Source organism: Kogia breviceps, chromosome 6, assembly GCF_026419965.1.
Source record: "Kogia breviceps isolate mKogBre1 chromosome 6, mKogBre1 haplotype 1, whole genome shotgun sequence".
In the NCBI taxonomy this organism is placed as follows: Eukaryota; Metazoa; Chordata; class Mammalia; order Artiodactyla; family Physeteridae; genus Kogia; species Kogia breviceps.
Window position 1 is genome coordinate 35,223,289 of NC_081315.1, and position 18,506 is coordinate 35,241,794.

An 18,506-nucleotide genomic window follows, 5' to 3' on the forward strand; every position below is an offset into this window, starting at 1 on the left:
CTAAGAAACATGCCAAGGTGGAATTTCCACCTGATCTGACACCTGAGCCTTAGACTGGAAAGAGTTTGTATCTATGCATATAAACCATCATTTTAAAAAGAAAACTTATATTGATACTTTTACACTAAATTATTTAATATAAATAGTTATATTGGTAAAAATGGTAAAGTAGGATTTGTTCCTCATACTTTCTCCTCAGGTATAAGGACCCAGCCAGATGGACTGCTTCCTTTGGAGTAAAAATAGAGCCTCCAAAAATGAAACAAAGCCTCCGGAGGATAATTGTGCATGAAAAATACAAATATCCATCACATGACTATGATATTTCAGTTGCAGAGCTTTCTAGCCCTGTTTCCTACACAAATGCAGTACACAGAATTTGTCTCCCTGATGCATCCCGTGAATTCCACCCTGGTGATGAGATGTTTGTGACAGGATTTGGAGCACTGCAAAATGATGGTGCGCATCTGAGGAGAAAGTCAAATCATAGTAATTTAATATGGTATTCTAAGGCATTTAAAAAATGGAATGCCATTATGCCAAAATATGTTTGTGGGTTGGTCATATGGAACCGGGGCCAAGTCAGGCCCTACTTGTGAACTAACTCATTTAGAAGACACATAAATTCCTTCAGGCCTTAGGTTACTATCAAATACATCACTACCACTATAGTAATTGTGCTTGGTAAGGTGTCTGAAAGAGTAAAGATATCTGAAATTTTTACTAGGGTATTAACCACTAAGAGATTAGGGATCATTAATACATACACCCAGTTGTGAAGATCAGAGAATCATAAAGCCACCATTCTCTCCTGCTGAAATTATCTTCTAAGCTTAACAATGACAGAGAAATTACTTAAACAACTGGAACTTCTTTCCTAGGCACCTAACTTCATTTAAAATAGTTAGAAAAGAATTCATTTCCCAAATTTTACTGTATCTGAAAAAATACATATCCTAAGATTCTATGCCACCATCTTATCTAATAATTAATTATAAAAGACTTTCTTCAGGTTTATAGAATATATATAGATTTATAAATATGAAGTCTATTTTTTTCCTTTAGGAAGCAGTCAAAATCAGCTTTGGCAAGTACAGGTGGATCTCATAGACACTAAAATCTGTAATGAACACAAAGTTTACAATAAGGCCATAACTCCTAGAATGTTATGTGCTGGCTCCTTGAAAGGAAACAGAGATGCGTGCCAGGTAAGTGGTTTGCTACATAATTTTTTGTTCACCTTTTATTTTTAAATAATTACAGCTTTACAGGAAGTTGCAAAGATAGTACAGAGGGGTCTCATCTTCTATCATCACAGAGGTCTGTCTCCCTTTATAATAACATCTATTTCCCTCCCCCAACACTTTACAATCACTAACACCTGGCAATCACCAATCTGTTCTCTCTCTATAATTTTGTAATTTTGAGAGTGTAGCATCATACAGTAACCTTTTTTTAGAATTCCATTTTGATTTATTTATTAGTGTTTTTGACCAGACTCTGTAAGAAAATTGTGTGGTTCCTCTAAGTTAAATACACATAACTTATCACAGTCTACTGGCGTTATTTTACTAGTTTGAGTGGGCTTTAAAATAGAAAATGTACCTCCCTTTAAGTCTCTTTAACCCTCCCTCATTTATAATATTAAATATTAATAAATACAAATATTAAATATTTCCTCTCTATATGCTGAGAGCCACATCAAATAATGTTTCTGCTTCAAGTGCCAAATGTAACTTAGAAAACTCAAGAGGAGAAGGGAAGTCTATTTACTCATAATTTGTTCTTTCTTTCCTTCTGGTTTTCTAAGATTCTTTTTATATCATTTCTTTTCTGTTTCAGAAACTTCCTTTAGCCATTCTTTTAGTGTATATCTGCTAGTGACAAATTCCCTTAGATTTTCTTTGTTTGCAAAATTCTATATTTCCTATTTATTTCTAAATCACAATTTTGCCAGATATAGAATTTAGGCTTGACAATTTTTTTTCCCAGCACTTAAATCATGGCCTCTGTGATCTCTGATGAGGAATCTGCTATTAGAATTGTTTTTTTCCTAAAAGATAAGATGTCATTTCTCTCTTGCTGTGTTCAAGGTTTTTTCTTTGTCTTTAGTTTTCAGAAGTTTGATTACATATCTTGTCATGGATTTCTCTGGGTTATACTGCTTAGGGCTTGCTCAGCTTTTTAATCTGCAGGTTTATGTCCTTTGACAAATTTGGGAAATTTTCAGCCATATTTCTTTGAAAAATTTTTCAGCCTTACTTTCTTTTTTGTCTCTTTCTGGAACTCTAATAACAGGTATGTTAGCTCTTCCATTATGGTCTCAGAGATCTCTAAGCTTCTGTTCTTTTTATTTCCACTCCTCTTTCTCTCTGTTCAAATTGAGTAATTTCTATCATTCTGTCTTCAAGTTCATTGATTTTTTTCTTCCCTCATCCCCATTCTTCTGTTAAGTACTTCTACTGAGGTGTTTTTTTTTTTTTTTTTTTTTTTGTAGATTATTGTATTTTTCAGTTCTGAGATTTCCATTTGATCCTTTATGTATGCTATTTCTTTACTGAAACTTCTAAATTTTTTCATTTATTTCAAGCATGGTGGTAGTTGCTCATTAAGACATTTTTGTGATGGCTGCTTTAAAATCTTTGTCAGATAACTCCAACATCTGTGTCATCTCAGTGTCAGTGTCTGTTGATTGCCTTTTCTCACTCAAGTCAAAATTTTCCTGGTTCTTGGTATTCAGTGATTTTCAGATATATCCTGGACATTTTGGGTATTATGTTATGAGTCTCTGTACTTCTATTTTAACAGGGTTCCTCTGACATGACACCAGAGCGGGTAGGGAAGTGCTATCTTATTCCCCATTCATTGTCCTCTGACAACAGGGTGGTGAATAGTGCTTTGTTACTGCTGGATGGAGGTGGAATTTCAGGCTCCTCAATAGGCGTGGGTTTTTTTGGTTGTTGTTTTTTTTTTTAAAGGTTAGAGGAACTTATTAAATATAATTTTCTTTAAATATTTTCTTTTTCCCATCCTCACCAACTTGTTGGATGAACAGAAAAGCCCCCACCCCTTCTGCTGGGGGGATTCCACATGTAAAGCCTGAGATAGTGAGGATGAAGTATCAATATAAAAATACCACTCTGGATGGAGGCATCTTGTTACTGCTCCCCTTGTGGTCTCCACTGACCTCATGGGTTTGTGACCTCATCACTGTTTGGCTCTCCACTAGGTCTCTTCTGACATCACCCTAGTGGGAGTTATGCCTCCTTTCCATTGGGCAGTATTCCATGCTCCCCAACTGGTCACCACAGAGGAGGCAGAGGAAGGCTTCATCATCACCTGGCAGGGATGAAAGAGTGGCTCCCCACTCAGCCTTCTCTGGCATAAGTCTGATGGGGGATTGGGCCTCATTAGATCCTGGTAGGGCTGGAAGTCTAGGCTCCCCAATTGGCCTTTGCTTATGGGGGTCGGAATGGGGCCACAGTTTTTTCTGTGATAGGCTGGAGTGTGTACTCATCACCCAGCTTCAACATTATCAGCTCATGGTCGATCTGATTTCATTTCTATATATTTTAACCCCCCAACCTTCTTCTCCCGACCCTAAACTCTAGATCTATTTTGAAGTAAATCACAGATGTATAAGATTTCACTTGAAAATATGTCACCTATTCTACAATGCCATTTTGATAATAGTATTAGATGTGAATGTCTCATAAATTTGGGGAATTAAAGAGGAGGAACCAAGTTTAGCCTTGTGATTATAATATCCTGCTTTTCTATTTCGGGGGGACCTGGCACTCATTTTCCCCCCTCTTTTATGTCTACTCTCCACAATTTTTGCCAATTTACTGCCTCCATATATTTTAATTTCTCAAAAATCATTAATAACTTTATATGCAAAAATCTTTACTTGGGTGTCCTACTCCTTCCCATCTCAGTGGCATGTGGCTACCTCCTCTTAAAATATGATCTTTCTTTGGGTTCTGTGATCCTGAAATATGGTGATTTTCCCCTCCCTCCTTCTCCAACAACTCATTCCTGGTTCCTTATTTTGGTTTCTTTTTCTCTTCCTCTCTCCCTCTCTCTAAGCCTGGTTGTTCCTCAACACTCATTTTTTTTTTTCCTCTCTATATACTCACTCAAAGAGATTATCTTTTCTTTAAGTCAGCTGTCACTTTAATGACTTCCAAATCTACATCTCCAAAATTAACCTCTTGCCCAAATTCAGTCTCACATTTTCATGTACTCGAAAACCGTTTCCATTTATATGTTTTAAGTTGTTAGCATAAGACTAAAATGTATGTACGTGCCATCTTAACAGGCATCACGAAATGTTACCTGTTTTTTCATTTCAAGTTTCTCATTTATGTGGTTGGCTTTCATTATTCTTGGAATCTTCTTTTACTCTTAAATCTCCTTCACATGTAATCAATGAAGTCATAGAATATTTTTCCTCTTTACTATTTCTTCCAAATTTATCTCTTTGTCTTTATTCTTTCTGTTAAGACCCTACTCTAATCCTTCATTACTTCATATCTTGATCACTAACATTGGTTTCTAGTTTGGCTTCTTTTGGTTTTAAAAGTTTCTGTTGTGATATATATATATATTCTTTAAAACAATTTTTTTATTGTAGTTGATTTACAATGTTGTGTTAGTTTCTGCTGCACAGCAAAGTGAATCAGTTATGTCAGTTATACATACACATATTCTTTTATTTCTTCTTTGGCTGTGTTGGGTCTTCGCTGCGGTGAGAGGGCTTTCTCTAGTTGCAGTGAGCAGGGTCTACTCTTTGTTGTGGTTCACGAGCTTCTCATTGTGGTGGCTCCTCTTGTTGCGGAGCTCGGGCTCTAGGCATGCAGGCTCAGTAGTTGTGGCTCGCAGGTCCTAGAGTGCAGGCTTAGTAGTTGTGGCGTATGGGCTTAGTTGCTCCGCTGCATGTGGGACCTTCCCGGGCCAGGGATGGAACCTGTGTCCCCTGCATTGCCAGGCAGATTCTTAACCACTGTGCCACCAGGGAAGTCCCATACACATATTCTTGAATAAACTTCCTGTTATGTTTCTCACTAAACCACTCACTAAAAATAACTGTATTTACAGTAAAAATAGGGTTAGATACAGACCAACAGACCCCTCAAAGGCTATGCAAATTTGTAACCAGGGAATTAACAACATCGACAACAACAAAAATAATTGTGCCTTGAAAAATAATTTAGACAATGTAGGTAGACAGAATGCCAAGGGGGGCTGGTGGCTGACCTAGGGGAAGTTAAAAATGCACAGAAATAATAGAGTAGAAATCCTGACTTGCTGAGGCTGAGACAATGCACATGGGAGTATAGCTCTGGGCAGAGGAGGAACTCCGACCTGACAGGACCCAAGAATTAAGCAAGCCTGGGCTGTGCCACTCTGGGCAGGGAGAGTAGTTCCTCGGCACAGACACTCTTAACATTTTCTTAAAATAGAGCCTCAAAAGCTTCCGCCTGTGCAATAGCTGAGCTGAGCCCTTTTCTTCTGAAGATTGCAATTCTACTCCCATTATTCTGGCTCCCCTGCCTAAGACAAAAACACATATAAGCCATGAAAACTTCCTCCTTATCCTGATATAACTCCCCTATTCACCAATCGCATGTGAGCTAACTAATGTTAACAGAACCCACTATATCTCTCTATCTGATACTTGCTGGCATTACCTTAGTTTTCAGCTTGTAATGCTGTTAGACTCACTGCTGTCTTTTTTTCCTTAATTAACTTATTCTCAGACTCATTCACTCCTGTGTCTTAAACAAATTTAAGCTTTGTTGTCTCTGGAATCTTCTATTTCTTTTTCCTAATCTGCTATGTCTTCACATATGCCTCAGTTTCAATTACCAAAATGATTTGTTATCAAATAGCTTCATATAGTACATTTTATTTCTATAAGCAGATTGTACAGTGCTTGAGAGGACGGCTCATGTGTTTATACTCTTTTTACATCTCCTACCACATATGAGAGTATAAGTAAATACTTAGTGGTTAATTGATTTTAAAATTACGAACACATTATTTCTAATTGAGTTATTATTACTATTAGTTAATATTTTTATGTGGACAAAAGAAAATTCACAAGGAAGTTAGTATAATGTAAGGGGAAAAAAAGCATAGGCTTCTGAGTTAGATCACTCTGGATATTGAATAGCATGTGATATCAGGAAAATTGCTTAACTTCTGTTGGCTTCAGTTTCTTCACTGCTAAAATGGAGAAAATGAAACCTAACTCCATGTTTTGTAGCCAGAATTACATGGGTTAATGAAATAATATATTAATTAATAGTTTCATATAGTGCTGAACACGTAATGGGTGGTCAGTAACTAGAGACCCCAGGATTTTTCGGGACGATCAGTCAGCACCTTGTTTTTATGACCTGTATAAAGAAACAGCCCGCTGGCTGTTTTTCACAGGCACAAACAATTGGAATTTGTGGTTATATATAATATTTACTAAGTTCTGTTTTGTGCCAGGCTCTATGCTGAGCACAGTGCATACACTGTCTTGCATAATCTTCAAAATTATCATTGAAGGTAGGTATTATTAGGAGCATTACAAATAAGCAAGTTAAAGGCCTTAGCCAGCTTGGAAGGGCCAGACTTGAGATGTAAACCCAGGTGTCTGACCCCATACTCTTTATCAGTAATAAATTCGTCACCCTTCTTTAGGGAGCTGTGTCAAACTGATAACGAGTATGGGCAGTTATTTTGTCAGATGTATCAGACTAGTACTGTCCTGCCAAGAGATGGAGTCTTTAATCTCTGTGTACTGAACCCTGAGTCTAAGCTATTCTCCAGGCAGGGGAGTGCCTCCTTTATGTGAATTACTGGCACAGATAAAAAGCATTGCTTCTCATTTGAGCACACTGAAGATTTTTGAAAACCGCCCCTTTCATTACACTCATGTTAGAAAAACAGCACATTTCTCTGTGATAAACTGATATACTAATTACCAATCTTTCCCTTCTCCTTTAGGGTGACTCCGGAGGACCACTGGTTAGTCCAGATGCTAGAGATATCTGGTACCTCGCTGGAATAGTGAGCTGGGGAGACGAATGTGGGCAACCCAATAAACCCGGTGTTTATGCTAGAGTGACTGCCTTCCGGGACTGGATCTCTTCCAAAACTGGTGTCTGAGAGAGAACAACCTAGAAGAATGGAACACATTTTTTGTGAAGAGGCCGTTCTTTGAGATATAGAATTGCAGAAGAAGTCATGCAGATCACCTGGATGTGACCGATCGAACTAAACTATCTGCTATTTCCTTCCTAGCTCTGTTTCACATAGCGTCCTGCTTCTGCCAGATGGATTCTGTCCCAACTTGCAGTCACTTGTTTTCTAGGAGTTTTCTGTCATCAAATTTTGGCTTGTTGACATAAATTTCTCATGCATACATACAATTTGAAGTGATCCCCTCCTTCATTTCCCCAGCTTCTCTCATCTCGGTAAATTTCCACTTTCAAGGTGCAGGACAAAGAGTAAAAGGAAGTATGAAAAGGAAAGAACTACATTTTTACGTACAGAAAAGTATTAGGTGTTTTTTCTCTTAATGGAATGAGGAAAGTGATCTTAATCATTATGAAAGCTCAAGCAAACAGCGGAATACCAAACACTTCATGACGGCAAAAGAATGGGAACTAAAATTAAGGAAACAAAGAGAAACCAAAACACAACTTTATTTTCATTTCCAGCAAACAACAGAGATAAATGTGGGGAAGATTCTGTTTTCTGTGGCCTATAATAATTATACAAACTCTATATAATGTACTTATTCTAAGTTAAGCAAATAATATTTATTTAACATTGCACTACTGAGAATGTCAATATATAATAATAAAAATAAATATCATCAATTTGCTTGATATTATAATATAATAATCCAAGAGGAAGGGGAAGATGGGGAAAATGTCACCAATCAATTTACTGCAAATTCTTTTAAAGTCTGAGGCTAGAATGAAAATTCACTTAAGAACAATCAGCATACCTTATGTGGTAAGATTTCTGTATGGTTGGATAGGAGGAAATAAAAACAGAATCAGTACAAACTACTGAATGAAATGGAATTATCACCAAGTGCTTGTGTATTTGTATTTAAAGCTTTTCCAAACTGCAAGGCCTTTAAGGGGAATAAGGTCCAGGTGTTAGTGTGTAGCTGTAGTTGTGCAAATGAAACTAGAGGTCAGACCTCTATTTTGAAATGACTGCAGATTCCCCTTCTTACCACTCCCTCCTCCACATTTCCAGTCCGTGCTTCCACCATGGGCCTCTTAGACTCTTCTGGACTCAGAGGGAAGACATCATCGTGAAAGCTGCCTCCTGCTACCTCTAGCATGACACTGAACTGCTCACTGCCTAGATATAAAGTCGATGAGAAAAAGCCTAATATCAAACACCTTCATAATTTCAGCTTTGGTAAATTATTACCGAGTTGTTAGATACACAACATTCAAGTGATCTAGGCACTATGAAGTTAGCATCGGTGCCATGGCGTACAGGTCTGCTGGTGGTGAGATTTCACGGAATCTTTCCATTACCCTTTCCTCATTGTGTATAGCTACTCATGTGAGTTCTGTATTGTACCGTAACCACTTTGAAAGAAACATTAGTAGAAAAAAATTGACTTTTATCAACCTAAATAACACTGGTATATGAACTGATAAAATTTAGGGACTTGGCTAAAATAAGGTAGGAAATCTGATATGAATTGACAGCATTAAATATTTTGCAAAAACATATTTCATTTAATGAACTCTTTTGAAAAAAATTGAAAATGTTGAATTTTAAACAAAGACTTAAATACATTTCAAACTTAATTTCTCTCAGTGTTCTGTTAAAAATTGGTTCCCCTTGTTTGAGTATGTTTTGCAGTTGGGCCTCTAGGTAGCACCCAGGTAGATACAGGGAAGTAAGCCCTTGGGATGTTCAAGTAATAATGAAAACTACAGTAAAATGGAAAGAATACAATTCATCTTTGAGAAGGCATTTAAAAATGAATCCATATAAATTGACACCATGAGTAGCATTTTCCAGATTTCTGGACATGACTTTCTAAATTAAAATAAATTTTATAATGTGATAATGAGGAATTTCTTTGGCAAACAAACTTGAAGAGGTTTAAATTAAGGAGAAATTTTAGAAGTTTAATTTCACAATGGCATCATATTTCTCAGAGAAATATTTTTGATATTTTCTTTTACAAAAGATTTGAGAAATAGAGGTTAGGCCACAGTGAAAATATGAGCAATAGTTCAAATTTTATGTGCACAGAGAAATAGATAATACAGTATCATATTTTTAAAATAACTTTCCTTGAAAGATAACTTATAAAGGGTTTCAGCATTCCTGGACATGTCTGCTTTAACCATCTCATTGGAAAAAGTTAAGAAGTCACGACTGAAATAATATTTATTAACTGTGCAAGAGGGCAGGCCATTTCTCAGCTACATCTTTTATCTCTCTTCCCACAGTACCTAATAAAGTGCTCTGTGTATAACAGTCTTTCAATAAGTGTTGTTGAACTGACCTTTTATTTTTGTATTATGCAGAAAATATAGCTTTGTTATTATTTACACATTGATTTAACACATTTTTGCCTGGAGACATGTTACGGCCACAGGCGTTAATTTCTGCAAAAATCCCCTGGTTAATAATGTGTTAAGAAGTAATCCCAGATTTTACATTGTGTGACTTAAGCCAGTTATTTATACACACTAAGTCTCAATATACTCACTTATAAAACAGGGATAATAATATTTACCTCAAACACCATTGTAGAGATTAAAATGAGATATTTCAAAGTGCTTAGCAAAGTTCTTGGAACATAGTAGGTGCTCAAGAAACACTGTTATTATAACTGTTGCTGTAACTACAGTCTTATTTTATATGATTGCTACTTGATCACAGTAGCTTGAATAAGTATTTTCAAAATGAATAGATGAGTAGGTCAACAGAATGTGCTGACTTCTTGTTTAATTCTAAATCTACAAAAGAAGTTTTATTGGGATCATTCCAAAAGAGATTGTCAGGTTGTTCTGTTATTCTAATTTTTCATTTCAACTTTAAAAAATGATAAACCTTATTAACCATAGTTACTGGATTACATGAAGATCTACAGTCTAGTTCAAACGATGCCTCCTCCATGAAGCCTTCCTTGACTCCCTCAAGTGGAGATAACATTCTTTTTTCTGAAATTTCTTACCACTTAAAAACATTTTTATTTTCAGATAATCATAGACTCACACAGAGTTGTAAAATGTAATACAGAGAGATCCCGTGTATCCTTTATCCAGTTTCTGGCAAAGGTAACATCTTGCTTAGCTATTGTACAATATCACAACCAGGAAGTTGACATTGAGACAATCTATTAACCTTTTGACATTTTATGTTTTTAAAACATGCAGTTATTTGCATGTGTGTGTGTGTATTTAGTTCCATGTAGATTTTTATCTCATGTATGGATTTGTGGGCCACCACCACAGTCAAAATGCAGAATAGTTTGATCACAAGGACCCCTCATGCTACCCAAGGCCATCTGGCTCCATCCCTACCTGTTCCCAGTCTTTAACCCCTGGCAAACATTAATCTGTTCTCCATCTGTATAATTTTGTCATTTCAAGAATGGTACATAAATGGAATCATATGATATGTAAACTTTGGAGGTTGGCTTCTTCACTCAGCATAATTCCCTTGAGATCAATCCAAGTTGTGCGTGTCACACACACACAATAATTCATTCTTATTTTATTGCTGTGTAGTATTCACAGTATGGAAGCACTGCAGTTTGTTTAACCATTCATACATTGAAGGGCATTCAAGTTGTTTATAGTTTTTGGCTACTATGAATAAAGCTACTATAACATTTGTATGTGGGTGTGTAGGTTTTTGTGTGAACTTAAGTTTTCATTGTATCTTCCCATTTTTTTCTCAATCTTATATAAAGTACTATGCAAACACACATCAACTGTCAACCCTAACCTCCTTTGGTGTACAAATTTTACATTTACCACTGTTCCTGGTGCATCATCCTATATACTTACACACTTAGAAACTTTGCAGGACCAATTATATGTTCAAACACAATAAGACTATATCTTACTAATGTTATTATCTTAATATCTCTTAATGTAAACATAGGGAATTGAATAGTTAAATTCTGTGACTTTCAAGAAATTCACAAAACATTTTCAAAGAAACAACTTTTAGCAGAAAGCCAGTGCAGCAATGATGTTTTTTCACTCTAGAATATTTCTCTTGTTAGTTCTGGTGGTATAAATTAACAAACATTACTAATGTTCAGGTTTCTTCCTGCAAAATGACGCAGCCATACCATGGATTGGGTGACTTTAATAAACAACAGAAATGTGTTTTTTGCAGTTCTGGGGGTTGGGAAGCCCAAGATCAAGGTGCCAGTTATAAGATAAATAAGTACTAGAGATTTAATGTACAATATTATTAATATAATTAACACTAAAAAGTAATTATATTTAAAAATAAATATGAGGACAGTATTAAATAAATTGCACTCAGGGTGCCATTAAAAATGGATTTTTTTGACCTAAACAGACATTTCTCCAAAGAAGACATACAGATGGCCAAGAGGCACATGAAAAGATGCTCAACATCGCTAATTATTAGAGAAATGCAAATGAAAACTACAATGAGATACCACTTCACACCAGTCAGAATGGCCATCATCAAAAAGTCTACAAACAATAAATGCTGGAGAGGGTGTGGAGAAAAAGGAACCCTCTTACACCGTTGTGGGAATGTAAATTAGTACAGCTACTATGGAGAACAGTCGGGAGGTTACTTAAAAAAATAAAAATAGAGCTATCATACGATCTAATAATCCCACTCCTGGGCATATATCCAAAGAAAACTATGGTTCAAAAGGATACATGCACCCCAATGTTCATTTCAGTGCTGTTTACAATAGCCAAGACATGGAAGCAACCTAAATGTCCATTGATGGATGAATGGATAAAGAAGATGTGGGACATATGCACAATGGAATATTACTAACCCATTAAAAATAATGTCATTTGCAGCAGTATGGATGGACCTGGAGATTATCATACGAAGTGAAGTAAGTCAGACAGAGAAAGACAAATATTATATGATATTGCTTGTATGTGGAATAAAAAAATGATACAAATGAACTTATTTACAAAACAGAAACAGACTTAGAGAAAACAAACATATGGTTACCAAAAGGGAAAGGTGGGGAGGAGGGATAAATTGGGAGTTTGGGATTGTGTGAATACACACTACTATATTTAAGATAGTTAACAATCAAGGGCCTTCTGGATGGCACAGGGAACTCAGTATTCTGTAATAACCTAAATGGGAAAAGAATTTGAAAAAGAATAGATATATGTATATGTATAACGGAATCACTTTGCTGTATGCCTGAAACTAACACAACATTGTAAATCAACTGTAGTCCAATATAAAATAAACATTTTTTAAAAATGTACTTTTTTTAGGTCCGCTCTGCGGCGGGCCCAGTGAGGCCCCCGGGAATTCGGGGCAGCCGGGAACTCTGCCTCCGCCCTCTCGGCCCTCTCGCTGGGGAGACCCAGGCCAGCAATGCCGGGCCCTACCCTGGAAGTGCTCACAGCCCGGCGCCTGGACTGGGGACTTGCTGCACTTTGGCGTAAATTGCAATCGATTAGGGATCGTTTCTCAGACTCAAGTTAGAAGTGAGAGTTCAGATAAGTGAGGCCGCCACTGCTGCTTTGGACAACTCAGAAGGGGAGAATGCATTTATCAGGAGTGAAAAAGAAGGGCTTGCTAGGAGTCAAAGAAAAGAATAAAAAGTCCAGCACTAGGGATCCTTCTACCAAACGCAAAGACCGCTCTGATAAGAAGTCCAAGAATCACACTAAAGATAAGGAGGCCACCAAGGTCAAGCGAGAATTATCTTGGCAGGGATAAAACGCGAACGAGGCTCAGCGCTTCCAGTGGTACCAGCAGCACGAGGTCTCGGTCCAGTTCGACCTCCAGCTCCGGCTCCAGCAGCTCCTCTGGCTCTCCGAGTCCTTCTCGGCGCAGGCAGGACAACAGGCGGCATTCACGCTCCAATCCAAACTACCCAGAAGAGATAGATGAAAAGGAAAGGAAAAGGCGGAGCCCTTTGCCTCAACCCACCAAAGTGCACATTGGAATGCGCACCAGGATCATATCATGGAGATATTCTCCAGCTATGGGAAAATTAAAATGATTGACGTGCCTGTAGAAAGGATGCACCCTCATCTGTCTAAAGGCTACGCATATGTGGAGCGTGAGAATCCAGATGAGGCCAAGATGGCGCTGAAGCACATGGACGGAGGACACATCGATGGCCAAGAGATCACTGTCACCGCTGTGCTGGCCCCCTGGCCTCGGCCACACCATCCCCCGCCCCCCGGCGATTCAGCCCTCCCAGGAGAATGCTGCCACCGCCTCCCATGTGGCGCAGGTCACCCCCACGGATGAGGAGAAGGTCACGTTCTCCTCGGCGCAGGTCCCCCAGCCGCCGCAGCCACAGGAGCCGCTCCAGCTTCAACTCCTCCCGTCACGCAGGGCCACCGAAGCTCTGCCCTGTGACTTGTATCCCATCCAACTCACTTTTGTCACTTTTCTAGCCTTAGGAGGATCGGTAGGAAAGAAATCCCTCACTCAGGGGCAGGCTTCGAAGGTGAAGGCAGTAATTGCCACGTTTCCCCTGGCGGCAGAGTTCCGGCTGCAGGAGTGTTGTTGGTTTGGGGTCGCGCTTATAAAGATGCCCTCCAGTTTTCTGGCTAGAAAGCTTCACATTTCTAGTTCCTGAGAGTCAGTTTAGTGGCAAAGCCAGTAGGGATGAGCCGAGGGCTCCAGGAGGTGGTATAGCCCCAGCCTGGGAGCATGTTTTCCCGTTCCACAGGTGACCTGGGGCCGATCTGGTGGCCTGCTCGTGCCCTAACCTGTTGGCCTGCAGAGTCCCACAGGAAAGGGTGTGCTTTTATGCAACTGCCGTTCCTGTGAGCCTGGCCCTGCTCCCCTGCTTGAGTTCTCTTCTGACTTCTAGGGCCAAATACCCAAAATGGTTCTTTCCATGTGTCCTCATGTGTGCGCACACACACACGTCTCCCTTTCTCTCTGAAACTGGTAAGCTGAGAGCCACTTCTGTCGGGTCATCACAGAAGCCCCCTGTTGTGTTGGTATTCATGGTGGTCGTGCAGGTTACCTTGGCAATGTGTACATTGCTTTTTTGGCTTTTATTGTACAGTCAGTACTATACATTTTCTGTTTTGAGTTTTGTAACTTTGTATGTAACATTTTAGGTAATATTGTGTTGGTACTTTGTTGTGTAGAGGAAAGAACTGTGTTGAATAAACCTAGGATTAGTGTGCAAAAAAAAAAGAAGGACTTTTTTGCCCACAGAGATACATGTAGGTAGGACTCTAGATGGTGCTACTAATCTGCAAATCAGAATTTCAGCCAGGAAAGAAGACCTGCTGGTCCAGGTGGAATAATTCTGAGGGGACAATTAGAATATCTGTACTTAAACACTATGATAAAAGAAGAGAATTCAATTGCTCTTTGTGATTGCATTCTAAAAAAAAAACTCATGTGAAGTAGTATAAAATATTAGTATTTTCAGGATGCTAAATATATTTTGCAAACCATAAGAAAATATGTAGTATCTATGACTTTAGTAGTTCTCTCCCCAGTAATTTGGAAAGTATTTGCTAAGGATAAATTTGAAATGTTTAATTGTACGAACAAAATCACATTTATCACATAAATATATTTACATATTTACAATTATAAAGATTTTACAATAGCCAGGACATGGAAACAACCTAAATGTCCAATGACAGATGAATGGATAAAGAAGATGTGGTACATATATACAATGAAATATTACTCAGCCATAAAAAAGAATGAAACTGGGTCATTTGTAGAGATGTGGATGGATCTAGAGTCTGTCATACAGAGTGAAGTAAGCCAGAAAGAGAAAAACAGGTATAGTATATTAATGCATGTATGTGGAATCTAGAAAAATGGTACAGATGAACTTATTTGCAGGGCAGGAATAGAGACGTAGACATAGAGAACGGACATGTGGACACAGTGGGGTAAGGGGAGGGTGGGACGAAGTGGGAGATTAAGATTGACATATATACACTACCATGTGTAAAATAGATACCTAGTGGGAACATGCTATAAAGCACAGGAAGCTCAGCTCGGTGCTCTATGACAACCTAGGTGGGTGGGATGGGGGGGAGGGAGGGAGGTCCAAGAGGGAGGGGATATAGGTATACATAGAGCTGATTCACTTCATTGTACAGCAGAAACTAACACAACATTGTAAAGCAATTATACTCCAACTAAAAAAAAAAATTTGAGAGTAGGGTTTTAAATACCAGCAGTATATTTAAAATTTTACACATTTAGCTATGCAAATAATGGGTACTCATTTTCTTCTTATGAAAACTCCATCTGAAAATGGAGTGCACTGAAATGTGTAACTCTTGACAAGTTTTCTTGGAAAAAGTCATTTAGTTATTATAATAACAATATTCACATATGTTTCAGGTATATTAAATTTCTTATCACATCTAACCTCTTTAGATCGCACATGCATTCTTTTCTGTATCTTTCATATCTACCTTCACAGCACCTTGCAAGGTGCTCGGCAGTGCAGTAAGTTTTCAGTACATATTGTTGACAGGCTCTTTATTTTGCTTTCATACAGAAATAATTTCCTTTTTAATAGCTTATGTATTAATTTTTCAGAAAATTTGATGTGAAGTATAACACAGAAAAGAACAAAGAAGACAAAGGTACAGATCAATACATTGTCACAGAGTGAACAGCCATGTAATTACCACCTAGTCAAGAAATAGTACACTGCCAGCATCCCAGAAAACAGTAACCTAGACTTCTAACTCTATACGCTACATCTAATTGTGTTTGAATATTACAGAAATGAAATCATAAGGTATATATTATTTTGTAACTTTTTCATTTGTGAGAATTATCTATGTTTCTGCATGTATCTGAAGTTCTTTTACTTAAATTGCTGTGGAATGTTTTATTATGTAAAAATACCACAAGGTATGGTATTTTGTGGTAATACCTTTTTTTCATTGTGTGAAAACTTTGCTGTCTTCACAATCATGAAGATTATTTCCTAAATTATCTTCTAAAAGCTTTATTATTTTTCCTTTTACATTAAGATCTATGATCCTCCTATAGTAGAATGCCATGTAGGGACCAAGTATCATTATTGTTTTTCATAGAGATATCCAATTCAGTCATTGGGCATATACTTTCATTTAGCAAATTGCCTTTCAGGAACCCAACTCAAAGCATGTTGGGTTTATCAACAACCCTTATCCAGTGTAGGCCCTGGATTCCAATTTTTGATGCTGTTGCCCTGATACTGTCAGATGCCCTACTCAGCTTTAGCATACTTTTCAGAAATAGCAGCTCCAAATGGCACGTTAACTCAACTTCTCTGAGTTTATCTTCACCGAGATCTCGGCCCTGAAATTTTTATCTCGTTATCTCTATGACCTCGTCAACAGAATTTCTAACTATTTATTTTACCCATCTTTCCTCATATAATTATCAGAAGTGTTGGTCTGAATTCCTTAGTCCATCATTACAGGAAATGCCAGACCAATGTATTTTTTTAAGTGTTTATTGAATTTGTTTGCTTCTGTTTTGTTTTTTTGGCCCCGAGGCATGTGGGATCTTAGCTCCCGACCAGGGATCAAACCTGCACTCCCTGCATTGGAAGGTGAAGTCTTAACTATTGGACTGCCAGGGAAGTCCCAGACCCGTGTATTTAAAAAAAATTTTTATTGGAGTATAGTTGATTTACAATGTTGTGTTAGTTTCAGGTGTACAGCAAAGTGAATCAGTTATACATATATCCACTCTTTCTTAGATTATTTTCCCATATATGTCATTAAAGAGTATTGAGTAGAGTTCCCTGTGCTGTACAGTAGGTCCTTATTAGTTATCTATTTTATATATAGTAGTGTGTATATGTCAGTCTCAATCTCCCAATTTATCGCTCATCCCCCTTCACCCATAGTAACCATAAATTTGGTTTCTACTTCTGTGACTCCATTTCCGTTTTGTAAATAAGTTCATTTGTACCATTTTTTTTTTAAGATTCCACATATAAGTGATATCATATGATATTTCTTTCTCTGTCTGACTTACTTCACTCAGTATGACAATCTCTAGGTTCATCCATGTTGCAGCAAACGGCATTATTATTATTATTATTATTTTTTTTTTTTGCGGTACGTGGGCCTCTCACTGTTGTGGCCTCTCCCATTGTGGAGCACAGGCTCCGGATGCGCAGGCCCAGCGGCCATGGCTCACGGGCCCAGCCACTCCGCGGCATGCGGGATCCTCTCAGACCGGGGCACGAACCTGTGTCCCCTGCATCGGCAGGTGGACTCTCAACCACTGCGCCACCAGGGAAGCCCAAACGGCATTATTTTGTTTTTTTTTAATGGCTGAGTGATATTCCATTTTATCTATGTACCACATCTTCTTTATCTATTCCTTTGTCAGTGGACATTTAGGTTGCTTCCATGCCAGTCCCATATATTTTTAAAAAATTAATCTTGATTTCACTACTCACTATCTGGGTGACCTTTGACAAGTAACAAACTCCCTGAAGTTCAATTTCCTCATTTGTAAAATGGGAGTGACAAAATTTATCTCATAGAATTGTTGAAAAAATTAATATGAAAGGTATATAGAAGTTTGGAAGATGCAATATAAGGCTGATAGTATACCTTCAATGAATGGCAGCAATTATCTTTGTTATATTAGTGATGATAATAATTATTAAGATGATAAAAACAGTAAGAGTTCTAAGTACCTCTGTCTACCACATTGCCCTAATCACCTAATCTAGAAGTGGTATAAAGTTAATCTGACAACATTTATCTTAAGTGAATCAATATAGTCTTCAAGTAATGATTGCTTCCAGTTTTTAGATTTGCTCAAGCCGTACTTTAATAATTTATCCTTGATTTTTTTTTTACCCAGAATTTTGTTAGACTCAGTGGCAAATGATTTTCAATAACAACTTTTCTCTTTGTGAAGACCTAGAGGGGTGGGATAGGGAGGGTGGGAGGGAGGCTCAAGAAGGAGGGGATATGGGGATATATGTATGCATATGGCTGATTCACTTTGTTGTACAACAGAAACTAACACAGTATTGTGAAGCAATTATACTCCAATAAATATCTATTATAAAAAAATAAACTGTGTTATCTCCACTCTTGTATTCCTCTCAACTTATGATTCATCAAAATTTCATAAACATTAGCTATAATACTGCACACAGTTTCATTTGTAAGTACACTTAGTACCTAGGAATGTAATTCATCTTACAAAAGACTGAAACTTATTGAACAGCAATTTGGTCTCTTACAATCTTTTTATTAATGTTAGACTTCAGTTCACTATGTTACAAGGGT

The 18,506-nt window shown here is 37.7% G+C and overlaps 1 protein-coding gene and 1 pseudogene across 1 annotated transcript in view; both read left to right on the forward strand.

Moving 5' to 3' along the window:
- The window catches only part of TMPRSS11E (transmembrane serine protease 11E), a 33,890-nt gene extending 26,726 nt beyond the window's left edge, over positions 1-7,164 (forward strand). Inside the window, exons 8-10 of the mRNA XM_059066072.2 lie at positions 200-459; positions 1,066-1,208; positions 7,003-7,164. Coding sequence (XP_058922055.1) covers positions 200-459; positions 1,066-1,208; positions 7,003-7,164 — 565 coding nt within the window. The remainder of the gene's footprint in view (positions 1-199; positions 460-1,065; positions 1,209-7,002) is intronic.
- Positions 7,165-12,786: 5,622 nt separating this feature from the next.
- Positions 12,787-13,652, forward strand: LOC131758123 (RNA-binding protein with serine-rich domain 1-like; annotated as a pseudogene).
- The last annotated feature ends 4,854 nt before the right edge of the window (positions 13,653-18,506 follow it).